We start from the raw sequence: 22,587 nt of genomic DNA, 5'->3' as shown, positions 1-22,587 counted from the left end.
AGCCATCTGCTAAGGAGTCGAACCACTGTGGTCATGCTTGCCTAGATGAAGATCTTTGAAGGTGTCCGGCATCTCCAGTAGAGCGCCAGCTTACGATGTTTACAGCAGCAGTATGACATGACTGCAGTATATACAAGACAGACGAAAATCTTCGGTGAAGGCTAGCAAAAAAAAAGTTAGCGGGGCACAAAATCAACATCTCTTAAGCTTACCTGGTACATATTACTTGTCATCGTGTTTGAGACTTCATCTGAAGAGGGTGCGATGGGGAAACGAATAAATCATAGATGTCGACTACAAGTATCATTGTTCGATTTGCCTGCTCTTTCCTGGCTGAATTTTTCAAGGTTAAAATTTGCTCGTAAGATGGCGCTGACGCTCGTCATTTCCTTCGAAACCGACAGACGGCTCCATGTGAGTCTTGTCGGCGAATCAATCCTTATTCCACGCATGCACGTTCTCTTCTGCAGGTGTCGGAGGGACATCGCTGCAAAAGCTTCGATTGGTACGAAGATTGTGACCTGCCATCTATCCCGATTGTTGTGCATGTCGAGGCGACGACGAGGCATCGCGCGTTGAAGTGCGTGCCGTGTGCTGGCGGTCTTGGCTCCCTAGGCAACGACACGCCAACGGATGACAAGAGTCGCGCCAGCGTGCCGAGTTCCCTCGCCGATCTCAGTCTCATTTCCCATTTAACGTCAACGAGCACAGGACCATGGGCGCCGAAGCCTTCAGCAGCAGCAACAGCACCGCCACCTTTCCGGAGATGGAGAAGGACCTCAAGGTTTGTAAGCTTTGTCCTGTCTTCCTGGTCATCAAATGCTTACTCGAGCCACTGTTGTCTTCAACAGATCCCTCGCCACATCGCCGTCATTATCGATGGCAACCGTCGCTACGGCAAGAACAAGTACGGCTCGGGTACTCGCGGTCACTCGGACGGCACCAAGACCGTCATGAACTTCACGGACTGGTGCATCGACGCTGGGGTTGAAGCCCTCACAGTCTTCGCCTTTTCCACGGGTGAGTATTCTTATCCCGATCTGCTATCCTAATGTTTCGGTGATGCTGACGCAGCGTTTTTTTATTATATTACTTTCAGAGAACTGGAAGCGTGAGAAGGCCGAGATCGATGCCTTGATGAAACTGGTCGATGGCTTCATCCACGACATCCTCGGTGAGGCGCTCACCCGCAACATCCGAGTGCGAGTGCTGGCCTCCGACAGCCGCAAGCTGCCGGATTTCCTCGTCAAATCCATCCAGGAGGTTGAGACCAAGACCCAACACTGCGAGGCCTTTTACCTCAACCTTTGCGTCAGGTACGCTACAGCGTGAGGTCTTTTATCCTCAAACTTTATCCTAACCGAGATTTCGGTGGTGCTTTTACAGTTACGGCGCCCGCGATGAGATCGTCGGGGCCTGCAAGAAAATCGCTACCGAGGTGGCCCAGGGTGAAACGAGTATCGACGACATCGACGAAGATCTGGTTGGCCAGCGCATGCTCACTGCGTACGTTTTCATGCTCGTCTCTTTCGTTCGATTGTTTTGGTACTGTATCTGAGCTAACTGTTGCCTACTATTATCGTTCCTTCGCACTGTAGCGGCCTGCCGGATCCGGACATCATGCTCCGTACATCGGGCGAGCTGCGCATCAGCAACTTCCTGTTGTTCCAGATCGCCTACGCAGAGCTCATTTTCATGGACAAATTCTGGCCGGAGGTGACACGCGAAGACCTGCACGACATCATTATCGAGTTCAACCGTCGCAAACGCCGCTTTGGCAAGTAAAGCGCAGTCCGACTACCAACCTCCAAGGTATCCTATGCATATCTAATCTGAAGTCGCTGGTCCGAAAGTTGTCCGCGCAGAATAATGTCGATAAGCAAAAACATGTCTATACCAGTTATATGAACGTTCAGTTCTTTCGTCGATTTTTTTCAGTCACAGATCTGAGCAGCGGGGTCTTTTGCCTCCTTCTCTGACTTGTCGACTATAAACTTGACCCGGTAGATGTCGCCTCCTTCATTGCAGACAAATTTTTCTCTGTCCGTGGGGATCCCCAGCGGGTTCTTATGCAGCGCATCGAAATCATAAAGTTTAGACATCTCAAAAATCTCCACCATGTATGCGAACAGTTCTTCCACGTCCGTCTGCACGTATATCGGAGTTCCATTCGGTAAGTGGGTGGCCATCTCTTCCACGAACTCCTCCGTCACCAGTCGCCGCTTGATGTGGCGCTTCTTCATCCACGGATCCGGATGGAAGATGGAGACGCTTTTAACGGGACCAGGTAGAGACTGCAGCAGCGTCGCCTGGTGGAAGTTCATGTTGGCATGCACGAAGGCCAGATTGCGAAGTCCTCGTCGCTCGGCCTCTCGCTCCGCTTCTCGTAGCACGTTGCGACGGATCTCGACGCCTACAAAGTTCCGCTCGAATGCCTGAGACTCAGCCACGTCCATCAGGTATTTGCCCCAAGCACAGCCGATGTCAAGGTGGATGGGCAGTGAGGTGTTCGCGAAGCATTGCGTCCACTTGGGCAGCTCCACGGGCTGGCGATACGTCACCGAGAGCGGGTTCACGTGCTGGCGGAACCGCTTGGAGCCCGAATGAGAGTTGCCCGAAGACAAGGACGCAGGCGCACCTGCCGCCTCAAATTTCGGAATCGATACGCTGAAACCCCGTAGTAAGCGGTCGTGTCTGTGTTGCCGCGTTGGAGGTAGCGCAGAGCGCGTGAAACGAAGCCATCGCGACTGTAGCAACGTCATTACCTATGCTGATCTACTGACTGGAGGAGCTGGTAGAAAATGTCACCGCAATAGAGGACGGTGGACAAAGGCCTACTATTTGAATGGAGTGATAAGAACGGTGATTGGATGAAATGCAACTGAACACATTGGACACGTATGCCGCGAGACAGTTGTGCACAGTTGCATTGATACGGCCAGCACTCACTAGACCCAGCTCTGTAGGCTATTAGACTGATGGACGAGAACGCGAGTGGCGTGATTTGGCCCCGCGAGAGCCTTGGGAGGCAGACGCTGTCGCAGTTGGAGGATGCGAGTCGCGATCTGGGGCTGGCCAAGAGTTTTTACAACGGCTTTGAGATGTGGTGGCTGGCCGGGATGCCCATTACGCTCGTGTTTGTGCTTACGCTACTCAGCTTCTCACTAGCCTCGGGTGTCAGCGGTCTTGGCAAGTCGGTGTCCTGGCGCAAGATGCTGCCTGCGTCCGTCTGGTACCTTGTGGGGTGGATGAACCGACTGCTTAACGCTGATTTTCTGGCAATGGAGAAGAAAACGGCAAGGACGGCGATGCTGAAAGATGCTGGCGAGCTAAAGATCCCGCGCCATATTGCAGTCATTATGGACGGCAACAGACGCTACGGCAAGACCAAATATGGGGCAGGAGTACGAGGACACACGGATGGCAGCAAGACGCTTGTCAATTTTACAGACTGGTGCATCGACGCCGGGATTCAGGCACTTACAGTGTTTGCGTTCTCGACAGGTCAGTTTTGCTGATAGCTATGTAGGTTGATTGCATGGCGGTGCTAGTGCTGACTGTTGCTGCTAATGTAGAGAATTGGAATCGCGAACAGTCGGAGGTGGACGCGCTGATGAACTTATTCAGCCAGTTCATGCATGAGATTGTGCCCGAGGCGCTGAAGAGGGATGTACGCGTGCGCGTGTTGGTATCCGATGGACGTAAGCTGCCCGCTTACATCGTTGAGGCGATTGAGGAGATTGAGACGAAGACGCAGAACTGCTCCAAGTTCAGCCTCAACCTCTGCGTCAGGTACGATGTTGCTTGCAGTATCGTTGCTCTACATTACTTCGATTCAGCCAGCTAACACGATTCTATGGTGATCTGAACAGCTATGGCGCGCGGGATGAGATCGTGGGTGCTTGCAGGAAAATCGCGACAGAAGTTGTCAGGGGTGAGACTTCCGTTGAGGACATCAACGAGGACTTAGTCAGTCAGCGCATGCTCACAGCGTACGTACTTGCTGTCCAGCTCAGTGATAACCTGGTTATTTACTGACGAGTTCTGTTATTACAACAGCGGTCTGCCGGATCCAGACATCCTCATCCGCACGTCGGGCGAGCTTCGCATCAGCAATTTCCTGCTGTTCCAGATCGCGTACTCTGAGCTGATCTTCATGGATAAAATGTGGCCTGAGGTGACGAAGGACGATGTAGAGGGCATCATCATGGAGTTCAACCGCCGCAAACGCCGCTTCGGCAAGTAAAGTGGCGGTGTCTTCGCCGTATCGAAGCATTACGCCGTTATGCGGTACTAGAGCAATGCACATACCATAAAAATGAATTGAACAAGTTTGAGTCAACTTGAAGTTGTGTTTAAAACAAAACCTCTTGTATCCAATAATCCATGTCATAAGACAGTTTACTTTCCTCCGAGTGGCGCCAAAGCGGCACACCAGCCTTCCCATACTGAAGGCAAGTCAACTTGAACTCTCCCACCTTAGCAGCATGGCGGGCAAGAGCGATTCCGCGCGACGCAGCCACACCAAGAAGAGCAAGTCTAAGGGCGCCAAGGACTCGGCCACTGCCGCGCAAAAGGCGCCTCCGAAGGCTGAGGCTACAGAAGCCAGTGTTAGTGAGCCGCCCCCGGCCAAGCCTGCGGCCATGAAGACCAAATTCTGCCTCAACTGCCAGAAGGACCTGACGCGCAACATCCGCATCACATGCGCCGAGTGCAAATCTCAACCGCCTTTTGAGTTATGTGTTGAGTGTTTTGCCGTGGGTATTGAGTTGGGCGAGCACAAGAAGAACCACAAGTACACGGTCTCGGACTGTTTGGCCTTCCCCATCGTCTACGAGCCGCCTACAGCTGAGAGCGCGACATCGACACCTGCAGCGATCGGTACCAATGCTGCAGCCTTTCCTACTACCAGCAATGACACTTCCAATGCTGTATGGACAGCGGACGAGGAGTTGTTGCTGCTCGAGGGCATCGAGATGTTTGGCATGGGCAACTGGAAGGACATTGCCGAGCATGTCGTTACCAAAAGTGATAAGAAGTGTGAAAAACATTATCTAACGGCCTATTTGGGCTGGAAAGACCTTATGCCTCGGTTCATTGGCGATGATATTGAGGAGAACAAGGATGAGGAGAACAAGAGCGACAAGCAGTTGAGTACTGAGGACAAGGCGGCTGAGATGAATGCAGCCTCGGATAATGTGGTTAGAGGTGCGCCAGGAGAGAGGAACGGGCCCAGTCAATTGGCTGGGTACATGCCGCTACGTGGAGACTTTGACGTTGAATACGACAATGAAGCCGAGATGATTCTGGCTGATATGGAGTTCTCGGAGGGAGATCACCCCGCTGAACGTGAGTTGAAGCTGAAGGTTATTCAGATTTACAACCAGAAACTGGAGAAGCGCATGCAGCGCAAGAAATTCGTAGTAGAGCGAGGGCTGTTGGATTACAAGCTGCACCAGCACACGGAGCGTAAGCGACCGAAAGAGGAGCGTGAGTTGCTGGCTCAAGTTCGGCCGTTCGCGCGGTTTCAAACCCCGGGAGATCACGATAACTTTGTGGAGGGCTTGATCACAGCCATGAGACTCAAGAAACAGATTCTGCTGCTGCAGGAGTACCGCAAGAACGGTGTCAAGACGCTGGCTGAGGCAGAACTTTACGATGCGGAGAAGAAGAAGCGCGAGCTGGATCAGGCGATCCAGAAGCAGCGTGATAGTGCCTCTTATTTATACGAGTCGGGTCGGACAACATCGAGCCGCGATCGTGCTAACAGGTGGCAGAACCGGGAACAGGGTGGGAGTAGCGATGCAAGTGGCGAGAGTTCTAGAACGAGAGGATCCAGTGCAGGTGCGCTCAACGCGATTGCAGCAACCTTTTCCATTGAAGGTACACCAGGATGCCATTTGTTGACTCCGAAGGAGAAGGAATTGTGCTCCAAGCTGAAGTTACTACCGAAGGTAATTGTTTTACTGTTGGTGGTCCCTGTGTGCTTTGCTAACAGGTTTATTGCTGTGGTATGTTGTAGCATTATTTGGTGATCAAAGACGCGTTGGTTCGCGAGTGTTATCGGTTGGGTTACTTGACTAAGAAGATGGCCAAGGAGACTGTCCAGATAGGTGCGTACTAAGCAATTAGAGAAATGTAGCCATCACAGTTGGTAACTCACTTTGTGTATGTCACCTCGTACAGATGTGAACACGACTGGTCACGTTTACGACTTTTTCGTCAAGTGTGGCTGGGTAAAGTCGGAGAATGCTACTCCGACAGGTACGTCTTGCTACTGTAGTTAATAAATACTTTAGCTAATGATTTAATCGTGACTTTTGTCGCTGCAGTTTCTTCCTCCTTGAAAACCAAGAGTCCTAAGAAGGGCAAGAAGCCTGCGGTGGAGGCTGTCAATAGCGCGTTAGTAATAGCAAACAAGGAGGGGCAGTCTGTGACTCCAGCCAAGCGTAAAGCGGCCGAGATGGAAGCAGGCACGAAATTGTGAGCAGATTTACGACGCTAATACTAAAAAGCTGTATCTGCATTTTACCGTCATCTTGCATCGTGTGACGCTGTTGAAAAAATCCGTAGAGTTTATTCTGTGATTACTTTGCAACTGAAGTGGCGAGATGTTGAGGAAGATCATGGTACGGCTGGATCACGGGTACGGCAAGGATAATCATTCTTGGCTACATTTCCTCCTTACCACATCTACCTTGCATAAATGATCAAAAGCGTCACATAATCACTATTTTGGGCCGATTTGAGCCCGACATGAGCCTCACACTTTTCAAATAGACACTTGAGGCAAAGCATGGGTAACATCCTCGAGGAGATCGCGGCGCAGCGCCGCCTTGACGTGGCGGCCGCCAAGCAGGTCGTGTCAACTGACGATCTAGCCAAGAAGATCGAGCACACGGAGAGCGTCTACGGCCCTGCCCTGCCCGTGCTCGAGCGTCTTAACGCGCCCGCGGTGCGCCCAATAATGCTGGATTTGTCAAGGGAAACCATGATCTAACTGTATTGTATGCTACTAATATCGCAATTAAAACAGAAGGAAGGCTGGTCCGATGTGGCTCTGGCTGCCGAGTTTAAGCGTGCGAGCCCCAGCAAGGGCGACATTGCCACGGAGCTCAACCTGCGCGAGCAGGTTCAGGCCTACGCTAACGCAGGCGCCTGTATGATCTCCGTGCTGACGGAGCCTAAGTGGTTCAAGGGCTCACTAGACGACATGATGGAAGCTCGCGAGGTGGTTGAAGGTATGAGTCAGCGTCCCGCCATCCTGCGCAAGGACTTCATCATCGACGTGTATCAATTATTGGAGGCCCGTGCCTATGGGGCTGACTGCGTGCTGCTCATCGTGGCGTTGCTGTCCCAGGAACAACTTATCGAGCTCATTGACGTACGTAGTAATGCTAACTAAGGGTTTTATTAGACGCTGACAGTCTCTTGTTGACTTGCAGGCAACTCACAATCTCGGTATGTGCGCTCTGGTCGAGGTGAACAGCGTCCAGGAGCTGGACATCGCTCTGGCTGCCAAGGCCCGACTGATCGGCGTCAACAACCGCGATCTCCGCACGTTCAAGGTGGACATGAACACGACGGCTCGTGTAGCGGACGCGATTCGAGAGCGTGGGCTCTCGCTGGGCCGTGATGGTGTCGCCCTCTTTGCTCTCAGTGGCATTCGCTCGCACACAGACGTGGTCAAATACGAGAAATGCGGCGCCCGTGGCATTTTGGTCGGCGAGTACTTGATGAAGAGCGGCGATATCGCCACGACAGTGAAGGATCTACTGCAAAATGTGACGCGTCATAGCGAGTCAGGCGAGTTTGCCCTGCTTCCTCCGCTGGCTAAAGTGTGTGGCATCACGACAGTGGAGTACGCGCTGGCTGCCTTGCGTAATGGCGCCAATATGATCGGCATTATCATGGCAGAACACTCGCCTCGATACGTCGAGAAGGAGGAAGCCAAGGCTATTGCCAAGGCTGTGCGTGAGTACGGAGAGCGCACGGGTCCTATCCTCTCGGACATTCTGGAGTCTCACCTGGACGACAAGAGCGACTGGTTCCATAGAAATGTCCTGGCGTTGCGTGAAGCTTGTTCTCGTGCGCCCCTCGTGGTCGGAGTGTTTGTCAACAAGACGGCGACCGAGATGAACGCGGCTGCAGAGGAGATCGGACTGGACTTGGTACAGCTTCATGGCGACGAGGGCTTCGAGATCTGCAAGGACATTAAATACCCCACGATCCGCGCGTTGCATCTGCCAGACACTGCGCAGTGCGACGGCGTGGATGCGGAGGCTGTGCTACAGCAGGTGAGTGAAGGTCTTGCCAACTACATTCTGCTTGATACGACCGTCAAGGGCCAACAGGGCGGTACTGGCGTCGCGTTCGACTGGAAGATCGCAGCCATTTTCACACAGGCGCGACTTCCCTGCCTCATGGCTGGCGGTCTCACTCCTGAGAATGTTGTAAAGGCGCTTTCGGTCGGTCACCCCGTTGGTGTGGATGTCAGTAGTGGAGTGGAAGTGAAGGGCTCTCCTGGCGTCAAGGACCTGGACAAGGTGGCTGCGTTCTTGAAGGCCGTGAAAGACCATCTCTCGGTCGCTACGCTTAAGATCGACGAGGAGACGGAGAATTAGAGAGAGAAGAGACACACACATATAGTCGGACTAAAAGCTTCAATTTGTTGCTTTCCTTGTATTTCACAGAATATTGTTGGTTAGCTTTGAGTATGTTGCAGCAGAGTGATGGTCTGTAAGTTGCTGGTTGAAGTTGTCGCATTCCGCATTGTGCGCTTCTTGACGTACCCTCACTATGATGCTGGCCACGGAGATGAAGCGGTCGCTGCCCACTTCGCCCGGTAGTTCACCGACGAGCCAAGACACAGGGAGGAGTGCCAAACGACAGTGTATCCGTCCTTGTGCAGACCAAGAACACTTGCAAGAACATAACGCAACGAGTGGACCGACGAGGACTTTGCGCCTGGAGTATTGGGGACGAACAGACGAATGTCTTGAGCGCAAATGGGCTCACATGGAGATGGTGGATGAGTTCTTCGAGTCCAGAGAAGAGGTCATTCTAGCTACTACACTGAGCAACGAGGAGGTCGTGTTGGAACCAAACATGTTTCCTTACGACACTCCCAATGGGATCGAGCACTGGACGCTGTGGAGTCGGCATGAAATGGTGGATACAGAGATCGAGAAGTTCGTGTGCAACTGGCTGCGAAAGTACGCCCCTCGCGTGGAAAGCTGGAATTACGACGATAACTTGTCACGCTCGATCAATATCTTTCACGTCCATATTTATTTGAAAGGACGAGCACAGCAAACGTGAGTCTTAGCTTGTTTTATTCTCCAACCGTCCGAAGTTGACCTTAATTTGTGTGTTGCAGCAAGATGCAGTGATGGCAGACTAGATGATGCCTATGGTGCAGGCAGTATAAGTCCGCTGTGGTAAAATAACCAGCATCTTGATTCGAATACTCCGAGCTGAATTGATCGTAGGCCTATCCTTTCTGCAGCGATGTATACATGTCGCCATGCAAATTTGCGCAGCACGATACCACAAGAACTACGTAAATCACGGGGGCTTAATGGAGAGTCTCAACTTGCAAACCAGAAGTTAGCTCAATACAATACGCAAAAAAAATGCCTAAGAAGAGCATCATTTGCTGATCCTGAGCATATTTTCCTTGAAACAAAACCTATTCTTGAGGCAAGGAGCGATTCTTTTCAGAGAGCTCATATCATTTCATGACGACGACGCCCTGGTATGCGCGCCGTGTGTGACTCAGTATGTTCAACCAAGACTCACGCACAAACGGATGGCTGTCATCATGACATACTTAAATGAGGGTGGATTCATTTTCCATTTGACGCGAAAGGCCATGCCAACAGCAGCAACAACAGTATCGCCGCCATGCCGGAGATAGTACGGCTCGGCCACCCGCGACCAAGTGGATGGGATCAAAAAGACTGCTTTAAAGTTTACGGACCGGTGCATCGACGCCGGTATTGAAGCTCTCACAATATTTGCCTTTTAAATGGATGAGCTGATCCGTCAGGATCTCCGCTTATTGTCGATGATGCTGATTGGGTTTGTTTGTAGACAACTAGAAGCATGAGAAGACTGAGATCGACGCTCTAATGAAGCTGAACGACGGCTTTATCCACGCCACCCTTGTCCGTGCACTTGCGCACAACATCCGAATGCGTGTGCTATCCTCCGACCCTCAGAAGATGCCAGCATTCCTCGTCGAATCCATCGAGGAGGGTGAGACCAAGACCCTGCACTGCGACGGCCTCTACCTCAACCTTTGCCTCAGGTACAAGTTAGCGTTGCCGATACCTCCAGTCACCATCCCAATCCCGGTTCGAAGCTTAAAAAAAAGTGGTGTTTTGCAGCTACAGCGCCCGTGACGAGATCGCCGGAGCCTGCAGAAATCGCTACCGGGATGGCCCACGGCGGAACGAGTCTCAATGACATCAACGAAGATCTGTTCAGCCAGCATTTGTTCGCTGCGTACGTTTACATGCCCTCTCTTTCATCTAAACGTCCAACAAAACGAATAACTTGTACGCTGATATCACCACTTGTCTACAGTGACTAATCATGATCCGAACGTCGGCCGAGTTGCGTGTCAGCAACTTCCTGCTGTTTCAAATTGCTTATGTCGAGCTCGTTTTCTTGAATGCTGGCCGAAAATGACGCGCAAGGGTCTACACGACACTATCGCCGAATTTAACCACCGCTAGCGCCGCTTTGGCAAGTAAACACGTCCGGCAACCAAGCTCCGAGCTACGAACGGCTTCGGATATGCCACTGAGTTCAAGTTGAAGGGATTAAGTTGCACAAACTCAATATTTTAAAGTTGCCTGAGCATGTCCTCAATGTTGCGCAATCTCATTGGGCGGTTCAACATTATCCATGGCTCCGACGCTAGTCGACGACGCTGCGTGCACGGCCGCTCTGCGCGGCCTCCTGAGTATCCTGCCCTCTAATGGCAGTGCATCGCAATGTGAAGCTTCTTCGTTGTCTCTGGTCGTGAATTTCCGGCACGTGGCCGTCTCCTCTGTCCAACAGAGGCTGCAGAGTGTGGCGGCCATGGAGAGCTACTCGCACTCTCTGCTGCGCTATCCACTGGTGAAACAGGCCTTCTGGGAGCAGGTTTTGGCCTCAGAGCTCATGTTGGGAGGATCCACGACTCGCAGGCAGCAGCTGCAACTGCAGCTACGAGACAAGCGATTCCCAAGAGTAGTATTAGATTTCTCTCGTCGTAAGGTGACTGTGGAGCTGCTGGAGGCGCTGGCGCAGTTCTTAGTGACACCACAACCGCAGATAACATCGATGCAGTCACAATTCTCAGGCGTAAGGCAGGAACGGCATGTGGGGACTTTTATTCGAGTGGTACCAGTGGCTCTCAAGTTCGTGAGGTGTCGACTTACCACTGAACTAATAGAGAAGCTCAAGACGCTGCTGTTGAGTGATAAAAGGGAAGATGGACAAGGGGCGAGGGTGAAATATTGCGTCACGTCATTAGATTTGAGTGAGAACGCCATGAAGAGCGCGGAGTTGACGGCGCTGGCGGAACTGCTGGACGAGTGTGGACGACGCAGACGACTCCGTTGGGAGATGCCGCTGGAAAAGCTGGTGCTGGAGAACGCACTTACTCGGACACTCACGACGGAGAACTGGATAGCATTCCGAGCGTTTGTGGGTGCAGCATTTGGTCTTAATACAGACAGTAAGACGCCTTTGAAGAGGCTGTCATTGGCAAATAATTCGCTGAGTTATCACCACGTTGGCTGCATTTGCTCGGCATTGAGAAGTGAGACTACCAAACTGGAGGAGTTATCTCTGGCACATACATTCTCGCTCGTGGACCCTGCGGATCGGAAAACGTGTTGGCAATGGCTGGCAATTGGACTGCGATCTATGATTCATCAAGAAGGGAGAACAGGACTGCAGAGACTGGACTTGTCGGGTAACCCTTTGTATCCCATGGAGAGTGAAGCGTGGATCGAAGGTCTTCGTGATCCACAAGCGACAGTAGCTCGATGGCTGGAAGATGTTGAGCTTCAATCGCGACCTAATCAAGATGCAACAATGATCCGTTGTCTCTTGTCTAGCAGCACGGAGTTGTACTCATCCCCTACTAAGTCATCCCCACGACTATGTATTATCGAAAACGAAGTCAAAGCTGCAAGTCTCGGTGCTGAATCCAAGGAGTGGGAAGTATTAGCCTCTCTAGACGAAGATCCTACATGGCTCTGCGTGGTTGTCCCTGGCTTCGGAGTCGTTTGGACCCAAGCAAAGCACGCAATGTATTGGGAACACACCGAGGACGGCCTTATCCCTGGTTCCGCAGTACTTACAGAGCTGGTAATGAATGACATGGCCGCTTCTTTGACTACTACAGAGGCCCTGGAGCGATTCATTGGCGGTTTTGGTGGGGGATTGCGATCACTAGAACTTCGACGTAACGCGTTGTCAGCCATGGACCTCGATGCGATTCTGGCTGATTGTCAACAACTCCACACTCTGGACGTAGAAGGCTGCAGGATTCTTCAGCTCCAGCTACTTGTCGACGCACTTAATAGAGACCTCGGTCGACATCTTCGGACACTGAACCTCAATGCCAACCTCGTTGGTGCCGACTCTGTGAACGTGTTAGCCGCAGCTCTACGCGGTCAAGTACAGGAAAACGTTCCAGTATTACAGGAACTACGTGTGGCACACAATGAGATTGGTGCCAACGGTGTACGTCACCTGCACGCCGCACTGGAAACCAACAAGACGTTGACGCTGGTGGAGTTGGATCTGCCCAATGAAGACGCAGATGCGCCTCGACGGCCTGATGACGACGAGTACATTCAACTCTATCGAACTCGATGCATGCGGCTCGATGTATCTTTCCAAAACGAGCTACTAGATGTGACTCCACTGCCTATGGACCGTAAGTTTACGTTCTTACTGGCATTAAACGCTCAGGACTTGGTACTAGATCGAGGCATCTGCAGTGTCATCTTTAGTTATGCAGCTAGCGAGAAGCGACGACGTATACTCTGGAACTCTGCGCACCCTTAAAAAAGAGTAAAGTTCGCGTAATACAGCGTTTGGCGTCAACATATTTTAGATCGACTCTATGATAAAGCAAAGAAATGGCTGGTATCTCCGCCACCCAAGCAAATGCAAAGCAACGGATAAGAGCTTTAAAAAACGCGTGGGATCTCTAAAGCTGGATCCGATACTATATCACGCTGCGTTGAGGTGCTGATGCACTTTGGTCCCGCAAACCTGTCACGACACGAAAGTCTTGATGCTTTTCTTGCAACGGATCACCTGCCGCGCAGTCCTCAACGTGTGAATTCTTTACATTTTTACATGAATCTATTGGCGACCTGCAGGACCGTCCGCTTCATGGTGAGCCTCGGGTGGAACGACGATCGTGAGTTGTAAGGGCAAAGCGTGGACAAGGGCACATTGTTCGATTTGCAGCCAAGTCATTCGCTGTTGATATTCCGGCTGGCAAAGCGCTTTGGATTTGTAAACCAAGTGCTGAACCATTTCGATTTTCGGGCGGAGCGTGGCGAGTCTATCGAGTGAGCGGTGGCAGGACACGATATCTAATAGGACGCTACAGGTCAGTCGGCCTCAGCCGCGAACGTGGTGATCAAGAGCTCAAATCGCCATGAAGAACTCAGAGGGTTCCAGGAGCTTTTACGACTCGGACAGCGGCTTCTCCATGTCGCCACACAGCGCGATATTGCAGTTCGATTTTCGCTCTAGAGACCGACCGCGGCCTCCTGTGCGAGTAGTGAACGAGCCGATCTCGTACAGAGGACTGGGAGTCAAGGACATGATCCTATCGCCATACGATCAGAACGCGTATGTGAGCATCTGGCAAGTGGGTCTCGGAGCTGCGATCGGCCTCATGACCGGCGTGATGCTCATTCACTACCAAGTGAAGGGCGAGTCGGCCGACTGGATTGCGTTACCTGGCGTTCTCTTCATCTCAGCGCTGAAGTGTTTAGTGACTCCAATGGTTTTCTGCAGCGTCATCGTATGTATAGGCGAATTAGTGGAGGCAGGCAAGGCCGCGTCCATCGGAAGACGAATTATCTTGTCCTTCGCTATGGCCTCCATCACGTCGTCAGTTCTAGGAACACTATTCGCTTTCGCCATGTCAAAATTGTATCCGTCAAGTGCAGTGGTGCCGATCAAGCCAACGATCCCGTCGCTGAGTGTTCAGTGTGATGACGGCAGGTATCTCTCGTATTCTAATGGATCGCTTGCGTGCAGCTCGATAAATGGAACACTACCCAACAGTTTATTCGTACTGGATGATGTGAGTGGATATTTAGTGAGAGCAGACACGGAGTACGAGAAGTTGAACGTCTCGGAGCAGATTTTCATCATCCTCAAAGACCTCGTGCCGAATAATATCTTCGAGGCATTTGCAGGCACGTCGACGTTGAGTGTCATTGCGTTCGCCATTGTGATGGGACTCGCACTAATGAAGAGTGTGGATAAAGAAGCAGGAGTCGAGAACTACCCGCTGCTCTTAGTGACACACGCCAACACAGTGATCCTCCTGCTTGTGAACATCGTAGTCAAGTACATCCCGATCGCTGTCGTGTCTTTGATCGCCGGTTCAATCGCTAGTTACACTTCCTCGTCGGTGCTGGTACGGGGCGTGGCGTTCTTGATCGGAACTCTGATCGTAGCGCTGTTGACATTGACAATCGTTGTCTTTGGATTGACGCTCTTCGTGACGACAAGGAGGAACATTTTCTTGCATTTGTGGCATATTCTTCCTGCGCAGATCTTCATTTTTGGCTGCTCGTCTTCGATCGCGACGCTGCCGATTACAATGCGCTGTGTGGACGCTACGAAGGAAGTATCGTACCAGATCTCGCGCTTCATGTTGCCACTCGGAGCTACAAGTAACTTGAACGGCACGGCTGTGTACATACCACTGGCTTGTGTTTTTCTGGCCAAAGTCGGAGGATACGACGCCTTGTTGACACCTCTGAGGTTCGTCCTGCTGGCTTTTGTGAGTGCCATCGCATCGTTTGGTGTTGCTGGTGTGCCTCACGCTGGTTTAGTGATGGTACTCACTGTATGGAGGACAGTGTTCGGCGTGGACGTTCCAGTTGTCTTCACTATATTAGTCAGCATAGACTGGATCCTCGATCGACTTCGGTCCATTGTCAACATCACCAACGACACGATCATCGTACGGATCATCGCAGCACAGTGTGACGAGACCACTCTGGAACAGCTTAGTACACATCGGATACAGCAGAACACACACGGCACGGAGCTGTTGACTCATATGCCCTTGCCTTGAGATAATATATTATTCTGGATTTGACATGACTCCGGGCTCAGTGGTTGATCAGAAGAGCTAATGTGGCATAAATGACCTCCACACCAAGAGCAATTACGAGCTTAACCGGATTGCGCCGAGAACCTGTTGGTTGTAGTACTCTGTGGCTTGATGAAGACGAGTATACATCTGCCGACAACACAGTTATGTCAGTACAAAACTCCCCACAAACACGTAAAGTGACAGTACCTGTTCCAGGTTTTTGAGCTCCTTCGTGTACTGCGCTTCCTCCTCCTTCATCTTGAGTTCCACCTTGCGACTGGCGTCGTTATTCTGCATAATTCGCTGACGGACTTCTTGGTGCGCCGCCTCCAACTTGCTCAACTCGTTGCGAGCCATTTGTAGCGCTCTATTGGCGTTTTCATCCGCAGCCCGTGCATCTTCCATGTATCGATTCAGTTCACGCTTTTTGAGCTCCACGAGCTTCTCCAAGCGTTCGCGACGCGTGACCGTTTCGGTTGTGCGGATTCTGAGCTCACTGAGACGCGTACTCGCGTTTTTGAGCTGATCCTTGGTCTCCTTGCATGTCTTCAGCTCCTGCTCAATCTCGCCCAGTAGTTTGAACGTCCTGGCGAGCTCCTTCTCCGCTCGTTCGTAGATCTCGATGAACTGGATCACTGCAGCGTGTTTCTCCTCCAGTTCGAGCAGATCTTCCTTGGCTTTATCGACTGTCCTGCCAATAGTTTGCAGCTCTCCTTTAACTCTATCGGGCGACGTGACGATCTGCGCCTTCAGCCGCTCAATGTCGTTCTCCGCCTCGACCTTAGTGAACCTGGTAGAGGAGATGGCGTCCTCCATCTCACTGCGTCTAGTCTTCATCTCGTCCGTCTCGTGACGCAGCACAGCCTGTTGTCTGTTAAGTACGTTGATCTCCTTCTCCAGCTCATTGACCTCTGTTTGGAGCTGCAGTCGTGCAGGCTCCTCAGCCTTCTGCTCCTCGAGCAGCTGGTCCAGTTCTCGCTGTAGCGCCGCGTTCTCCTCCTGTAGCGCCTTCTTCTGTGCCAAGAGCTCGTCTGTTTGGCTCGTTATCTCACTGAAAGCAGCGAGACGCTCTGTGCGGAACTTTGAGAAGTTGATGAGTGCGCTGAGCTGGCGTCGAACGCGTTTGGGTGTCGGATGGAGTACATCTCGCAGTCCAAAATCGTCCACGCCACAGGCTACAAGCAGCCGCTGCGCTGTGCGGTAGAACGTCAAGTCTGGGACGGATTCGGAGTGAAGTTCTGGGAAGCTGAGTGTTGGTAGCCCCGGGAATGCGATCTGCGCCATGTCCTCACGGGTCACACCCATTGTGTTCTCGATAAACGCCTCGAGTACTTTGCGCACGGCACCTACGTCACACGCACGGATCTCGTCCTCAGACACGGGCACTCGCATATCTCGCAGACATGCGAAGATCTCGCGAGGCTTGAGCAGAGGAAACGAGTACGAGACGCCACCGCTGGAGCTCATATTGGTTGTGTCGAGTTTGAAATTACGAGCGCGCCCGATTTTTAAGCGCTTGATTGGCTGAAATGATTGAGAGCTTAATAGTTCTATCGGTAATATGAAATTTAATACGGTGGTTTTTAATAGTACTATCAGGATAAATATTATTTTCATACATTATATGTTTGATCAGACCCGTTCTAACTCTGACAGGTAACAAATTTAAGTCGAGAATCCTAAAATTAGACCGAATCTGATTCTTCAACCACAACCCTGACTATGTAAAATTTCTGACACGTATCAGAATATTAGAATCAGAATTAAAACTACTTGTGGGCGGAATTTACCGGACGCCTTTTGGAACTCTCAGGACAACAAATTCTGAGAGGTTTGCATTACTGATTAGATCTGAGAGTTTTTATTGTATATTAGCCCGATGGAGAAGATCAGCATGCTGGGGTGGTTTGGCCAACTTTTGCCTGCTTGCGAAGGATAGTTGCGACTGAAATCCATACCAGCGACGCTTTCTACTGTTAGCCGTCTCTTGAGGTAGGTCAATTACGCTTTTGCACTGCTGGAATATGTCGATAGCCTCATTGAATGATACTTTCGCCGTTGGCAAACCAAGAGCTTGAGCTCTCAACTCAATTTTTTTTCATGAGGAACTTCAGCTCGCACAGCCGTTTGCGCTGGTTTCGATTGCTCAAGTCGGATGGGCGAAGCTATCTGTATGGAGGAAGAGTCTTTGCGGTGTTTCCACAACACCAATTCCCCACGCTTGTTCTGCCGTGCCATTGGGAAGCACCATGTCTTCAGGGAAAAGATGCATGGCTCCACCCCATTGGTAGACATGATGTGATGTTTTTTTCAGCTGAAGGCTCTGCTGTTTCGACAACAGTATCCAGGCCAGCATCACCAGCAGCTACGTCGTCCCTTGGAAGTAATAATTGGAGCACTCCTACATCCTCCAGCCGCTTCATAACCGAGTCGGCCAAACTATTGCAAGTAGGAACACCAGATTGGCAGACGCGTTCTTCCAATAATTTGGAGACGTCAGTCACCAAACGACCACATAGTGCATCCTGCAATTCAGTAATTTTCTGCATGTCAGCTTTGCGCGCAATTATTTCTTCACGTAATTCATTTCTTGCCTCGCGAATTTCAGTTAGGATTGTTACGTGCGGTGGAACACCGGTGGGTTGGATGGCACATCCTGATCCACTAGTATCAACATTCAAACGTAAACTTTCAATTAATTCCACATTGGCAAACAGGGCTGACTGAAAGAGAGGGTGGGTGTTCAGCAAATTCTCCCGAAGAAAATCGATGTGGTAAACCAATGATGCCAAAGCAAACTCGGCAACATATTCGACTGACTCAGGCAATCCAGGAAAACAGAGCCTTTTTGCGCTCTGGATGATTTCGGCACCAGCAGCAAAATGGGGAGGTAGAACTGCGAACTCAGGCTGTAAAATTGGGAGACCGGTCACTGTACGCCAACGAACATGTCACCAGCGGCATCGTGCCTTAAGTAGCGGTCCTGTACTCCATCCATCGACCAACCTGCTCGAAGATGGACTGCTACCGCTGGTGGGCATGCTGTCAACCCAGAGGAGCAAAACGTAGAAGCCCCTTTACGCATAGAGTGAGTTCCGATGTCGGTGGCACTTGTTCCACGGCGCTCAAGCTCATCTGCAACAGGTGTGGTCTTTAATACGCGCCCTAAGACTTTTCTGAAGCTTTCATATTGATCATTTCCGGGGAATAAACGCAAGTCGCTGTCATCAACGCCGTACGACGCCCAGTATACACCTGTAAGTCACAATACGGGTGGGTCGTGTACAACAATTTGGATGTAGTTATACTATCGCACTTACCGAGCGCAAGAATGGGGCATATTTCAGGAGCTGTCGGATTGGAATACACGTGGCGCGGGTCGCGAGGACGTGATCCACGCTGGTCATTCTTCATATGAGCAAAATACACACACAGTGCATCTTCACGCCACTCCAAGTGGCCATAGCAAATTGAGGCCGTATTTGCTGCTCTTGACATCAAATTCCAAGACAGTACCATGAAGGTACGGGCAAAAACCATGTCCCGCGATGGACTCAGAAGCATTTCCATAGCAATGCGTTTGTATAGACCGAGAGACATGGGGTCCTTTCCGACTTTAATTTGACCTTGACCTCGACTCACAGCTGCAGCTACCTTGCGCTGGAAGCGCTTAAAATGGCTGCTAAGTTCACGAGCCAGATCCAATCGCATCACACGGTGATAGTCTTGAAAAAGGTTGTAAAATGCCGAACGATGACCAGCGTAAGTCGAGAAGCTGTGATAGGTGTCATTTGCGTTTTTCATTGAGACGATCCATGTCATGAAGTCGCGCGCGGTAATTTGGTCGAAGTGAATAGGTGGATTCGAGGGTGCCGAGGACAGTGCAGTTTTGATCGAATTCCTAGTTGCTTTCCCATTTCCATCAAACACAATTGCATTAGCAAAACTGTCATGAATCAACGAGCGCTTGTTAGTTATCATCCACTCTAAAAAAGCGCGTTGTAGAGCTTAAGTAGGAAGCACGCGAGTTCGTCGAAATCGTACTAGCGCGGGCACTAGTAACTTCGTCTTCAAGCACAGACAATGAGTCGTTCTCTATATCCATCGTGTTCAAGAATGGCGTCCTGAAAAAGCTGCGTCATTCTCAGTCACAACCCGTACATATGAAAGATTGTATATATACGAAGGGTCGCTTTCCAGAATTTGTCGGACGTCCTGTCCTGACGATAACAGGTACACTGGTACTTTCGTCCGGAACAATACGGATAATATAAAATTGGAAAATTATCAGAATCTGACCGGATCTGGTTCGGCAGGCACGTCTATTTCTGAGTTGATAGTACTTGTAGAATCGCCAATGACTATTGTGTATTACTATTCAAACAAGTAATCATGTTACTGAATACTACCGAATATAATATTATTGACCTTCATCTAATATCGACAGTACTATTCTGTTAGTACTTTTATGAAACTTCGATCAACTGGTTGGCTGGACTGCTCACATCTTATAGCAACACAAGTCTTACTTAGCGAGCAGCGTCTCATTCCGGAATTTCTATCGTGGGACGCAAGCGTGGTGGTATTTGGAGCCACTTTCACGATCATCCTCAAGGGTCGTTCAAGATTGCTCGGGCATCTTGTAATCACTGTGGGGCAACTACTTCCGCTACTTCCAAGAACATGATCAGCCCCAGCATAACCCGATCAATTGAACGCTGGTTGAGTCTCTGGAAGACTGTAGTGAAACCCAGCGGATCAGTCCTTCCATTGTGAACCAGCTGAAAGTCAAGACGTTTCCAAGTACTCTCGAGAAGAGCGTAAAACGCTCGACCAGGCGTTTGCACGAGCTGTCCTCAAAGACCGGGGCTGAATTTTTGCTTTTCAATCATCCAGACTACAGGACGTTATTTTCCATGCTGAACCCGGTGTACACGCCACCTCTGTCGCACGAGTTATCGATGATGTTATTATCGGACAGCTACCAAGACGCTATGATGGTAATGCAGCGCGCTCTACGAGATTCTTCGGCTCTTACCGTTGGAGTTGAGGGAGCAACAAACATGCTGTCACGTAGTCTATCGAATGCCATTGTTCACGATTGTGGTGAAGTGCTTTCAAGAACTGAGAAGATGGAGCATGATTAATGGCACTATTCCAGATTAGTGACACGGTTGGCCTGGATGTGAAAATGCTGCAGGAGATTGGACCAGAGAGTGATGGATCTAAATGAAGGGCGCAGCGTTGAGACTCGGCGTGGCGGCGTCGACTCAGATCGGTGCATGGATAACGGGAAGCAACACATGACAGAGAGAGATCCGGCGGACACAAGATCCTACACTACCAACCCGAGATCTAAGGTATAAGAGGATGGACCTTGAAAATCCTGGGGCTTGGGCGACTAGACCGGAGCGATTGGACCAAAGGTCACTGGAATGGAGATTAAGAGAACGAGGTGGACTCAGATCAAAGCCAAGGGTCACGGGTCTGGACATGGTGGAGTGGGATCCTATGAACCCTAAGATCCGGCAAGGCGGATCCAGAATCCTAAGTGTACCAGGGCGGACCCTGCGGATTTCTGGCGGTGAACGCCGATTGGGGCGACCCAGGTTAGGAAGATCGCGATGAGCGCTCATAAAAGTTGGATCAAGGCGGATCCAGCCTCGATATACGTTTTCGGCGGTGGCGACCAAGATTGCCGGGGTTTGAAGTATTTGTGTCATGATTTGGAGAGATTCGCAGTGACCTGGCCATAAGGCGAGAGCTACGCGGCAGATCGGTCAAGATCTGGTGCGAAGGACAGCTGGGTGATGGAGATCAACAAGAAAAAGCAGGTGGTTGGTTGAGTTGAGAGATCTAGTGGCTGTGAAGGTTGAGAGAGTCGGTGCATAGGACGTAACTATAAATCCGACTCGAATCTGCATTGTTACACAAGTGCCTTCCTGCTCTCAAGATCCAGTACGACATTGGCCATGCGAGCTCGGTGAAGGTTGCGAATAGCAGATCTAGCGTTGGTTGTGATACCTGGGTAGTATTTTAGTCAGACCACACCACCTCGAGAACGTTCCCTTACAAATGCAGAGCAAGGAGGTTAGCCGGATTCACTGCTTGACCGGGAATATCTATCGACTCTCAACTATCAAGATATAGTAAGCAGCAAGGACGACGAAACGAAAACTCAAGGGAACACACCTACAAAGGCTACCACGGTCAGATAGCAGATCAAGACCACCAGATCCGACAAGCTCAAAGTAATCGCTTGTGATCTGGATCCTACATCGGACGTAGAGTGAAGGTCTTCCACTTCTCTACCCAGCCCCCGCGTCTCGCCAAGACGCTCAAGCTTCACCCACTTGAACCTCTCTGCAGTTACCAGAAGAGCAAGATCCTGCCCTACCGACGGGTACACAAGGTGAACAAGTTCAGCAGATCACGGATCATCGGGGGGCCCTCAGAGGACATTTTGATCTTCGATTGCTAGTTGGCCCACCCTGATCTGTCACTGAGTTACACACTCCGGCTTGCTCGCTTCGATTGTCCGTCGATACATGTCGATCGCTGCCAAACCTTGATCAACTAGCATCCGTTCAAGATCCATTTTCGTCTTGGTAAACTTGCATTCGTCCTTGGTCAGGGACGTCGTGTTCACCGGCATCCATCCTTGATCCGCTGCCGTCGATCACCTTCCGCCTCCTCGGTTCGTCGGTCGCCTTAGCAGTTAACATTATTGATCTATCTCCCTCGCCCACCCGGGCACACAGTATTGATCGTGCCTTCGCAGTGCTGCTCCCTCGTCGTCCGCTGGACTCAGTAATTTTTACCTATGTGCGCCTGATAACGCGCAAGAGGTGACAACGTTGTTGGAATCGACACGAAGGATCAAAGTGCTATCGCAAAATTACACCTCGTTGTAGCGTAAATGGTGAAGGATGACAACGTAAGTTCTAGTGAAGATGTTAGTATTCCTCCGCCAAAATCTCGAAATCGCCGCTGCACGAGACGGGCGCAAGTGGGGTCCACGATGGGTTTGTGTGTACATGACAGTGGTGAGGGTGCTGTAGAGGGTTTGTGGTAGCAGGCTGAGGCGATGTAGCGTGCGTGCGATGCGTGATTTGGGGAGTATGTGTGTATTTGTTTTGAAATTTTGTGTGGCGTGTGAGTTGTTGTACAGATTCTCGTTAGTATAGTGGTTAGTATACCCGCCTGTCACGCGGGTGACCCGGGTT

General features: G+C 50.9%; 12 protein-coding genes and 1 pseudogene across 13 annotated transcripts; 10 read left to right on the top strand and 3 right to left on the bottom strand.

Annotated features, from left to right (window-relative positions):
• The first annotated feature begins 320 nt into the window (after positions 1-320).
• PPTG_16330 (di-trans,poly-cis-decaprenylcistransferase) lies at positions 321-1,928 on the top strand. The gene is made up of 5 exons (XM_008913165.1): positions 321-784; positions 852-1,020; positions 1,100-1,316; positions 1,387-1,506; positions 1,599-1,928. Exons 1-5 carry the CDS (start codon positions 716-718, stop codon positions 1,783-1,785), a joined length of 762 nt encoding a protein of 253 aa, XP_008911413.1. The 5' UTR covers positions 321-715; the 3' UTR covers positions 1,786-1,928.
• On the bottom strand, positions 1,481-2,789 carry PPTG_16329 (tRNA (guanine-N(7)-)-methyltransferase). The gene has a single exon (XM_008913164.1). It carries the CDS (start codon positions 2,760-2,762, stop codon positions 1,935-1,937), a length of 828 nt encoding a protein of 275 aa, XP_008911412.1. The 5' UTR covers positions 2,763-2,789; the 3' UTR covers positions 1,481-1,934.
• A 6-nt stretch (positions 2,790-2,795) lies between these two features.
• On the top strand, positions 2,796-4,348 carry PPTG_16328 (di-trans,poly-cis-decaprenylcistransferase). Its single transcript, XM_008913163.1, has 4 exons — positions 2,796-3,504; positions 3,576-3,792; positions 3,873-3,992; positions 4,060-4,348. Exons 1-4 carry the CDS (start codon positions 2,979-2,981, stop codon positions 4,244-4,246), a joined length of 1,050 nt encoding a protein of 349 aa, XP_008911411.1. The 5' UTR covers positions 2,796-2,978; the 3' UTR covers positions 4,247-4,348.
• Positions 4,349-4,487: 139 nt separating this feature from the next.
• On the top strand, positions 4,488-6,487 carry PPTG_16327 (hypothetical protein; the record flags this gene model as incomplete). Its single annotated transcript, XM_008913162.1, has 4 exons — positions 4,488-5,954; positions 6,023-6,113; positions 6,187-6,264; positions 6,333-6,487. 4 exons carry the CDS (start codon positions 4,488-4,490, stop codon positions 6,485-6,487), a joined length of 1,791 nt encoding a protein of 596 aa, XP_008911410.1.
• Positions 6,488-6,796: 309 nt separating this feature from the next.
• PPTG_16326 (tryptophan biosynthesis protein TRP1) lies at positions 6,797-8,624 on the top strand (the record flags this gene model as incomplete). The annotated part of the gene is made up of 3 exons (XM_008913161.1): positions 6,797-6,955; positions 7,037-7,384; positions 7,446-8,624. 3 exons carry the CDS (start codon positions 6,797-6,799, stop codon positions 8,622-8,624), a joined length of 1,686 nt encoding a protein of 561 aa, XP_008911409.1.
• A 175-nt stretch (positions 8,625-8,799) lies between these two features.
• PPTG_16325 (hypothetical protein) lies at positions 8,800-9,396 on the top strand (the record flags this gene model as incomplete). Its single annotated transcript, XM_008913160.1, has 2 exons — positions 8,800-9,317; positions 9,380-9,396. 2 exons carry the CDS (start codon positions 8,800-8,802, stop codon positions 9,390-9,392), a joined length of 531 nt encoding a protein of 176 aa, XP_008911408.1. The 3' UTR covers positions 9,393-9,396.
• A 737-nt stretch (positions 9,397-10,133) lies between these two features.
• Positions 10,134-10,470, top strand: PPTG_16324 (di-trans,poly-cis-decaprenylcistransferase; the record flags this gene model as incomplete). Its single annotated transcript, XM_008913159.1, has 2 exons — positions 10,134-10,312; positions 10,392-10,470. 2 exons carry the CDS (start codon positions 10,134-10,136, stop codon positions 10,468-10,470), a joined length of 258 nt encoding a protein of 85 aa, XP_008911407.1.
• Positions 10,471-10,901: 431 nt separating this feature from the next.
• PPTG_16323 (hypothetical protein) lies at positions 10,902-13,117 on the top strand. Its single transcript, XM_008913158.1, has one exon. It carries the CDS (start codon positions 10,915-10,917, stop codon positions 13,072-13,074), a length of 2,160 nt encoding a protein of 719 aa, XP_008911406.1. The 5' UTR covers positions 10,902-10,914; the 3' UTR covers positions 13,075-13,117.
• Positions 13,092-16,886, bottom strand: PPTG_16321 (hypothetical protein). The gene is made up of 2 exons (XM_008913156.1): positions 15,569-16,886; positions 13,092-15,508 (listed from the first exon to the last, which is right to left on the bottom strand). Exons 1-2 carry the CDS (start codon positions 16,826-16,828, stop codon positions 15,434-15,436), a joined length of 1,335 nt encoding a protein of 444 aa, XP_008911404.1. The 5' UTR covers positions 16,829-16,886; the 3' UTR covers positions 13,092-15,433.
• PPTG_16322 (hypothetical protein) lies at positions 13,363-15,369 on the top strand. Its single transcript, XM_008913157.1, has one exon. The coding sequence runs from the start codon at positions 13,679-13,681 to the stop codon at positions 15,338-15,340; it is 1,662 nt and encodes a 553-aa protein (XP_008911405.1). The 5' UTR covers positions 13,363-13,678; the 3' UTR covers positions 15,341-15,369.
• Positions 16,887-18,290: 1,404 nt separating the features above from the next.
• On the bottom strand, positions 18,291-19,165 carry PPTG_16320 (hypothetical protein; the record flags this gene model as incomplete). Its single annotated transcript, XM_008913155.1, has 2 exons — positions 18,291-18,616; positions 18,682-19,165. The coding sequence occupies 2 exons, from the start codon at positions 19,163-19,165 to the stop codon at positions 18,291-18,293; spliced, it is 810 nt and encodes a 269-aa protein (XP_008911403.1).
• Positions 19,166-20,277: 1,112 nt separating this feature from the next.
• PPTG_23813 (hypothetical protein) lies at positions 20,278-20,508 on the top strand (the record flags this gene model as incomplete). The annotated part of the gene is made up of 1 exon (XM_008913154.1): positions 20,278-20,508. The coding sequence occupies one exon, from the start codon at positions 20,278-20,280 to the stop codon at positions 20,506-20,508; it is 231 nt and encodes a 76-aa protein (XP_008911402.1).
• A 2,025-nt stretch (positions 20,509-22,533) lies between these two features.
• Positions 22,534-22,587, top strand: PPTG_20578 (annotated as a pseudogene). Its single transcript has one exon. The product of its transcript is annotated as a tRNA-OTHER (tRNA).

Source organism: Phytophthora parasitica, assembly GCF_000247585.1.
Source record: "Phytophthora parasitica INRA-310 unplaced genomic scaffold supercont2.52, whole genome shotgun sequence".
Taxonomy (NCBI): Eukaryota; Oomycota; class Peronosporomycetes; order Peronosporales; family Peronosporaceae; genus Phytophthora; species Phytophthora nicotianae.
Note: the sequence above shows the minus strand (reverse complement) of the source record. Positions and strands in the feature narration are given on the sequence as shown.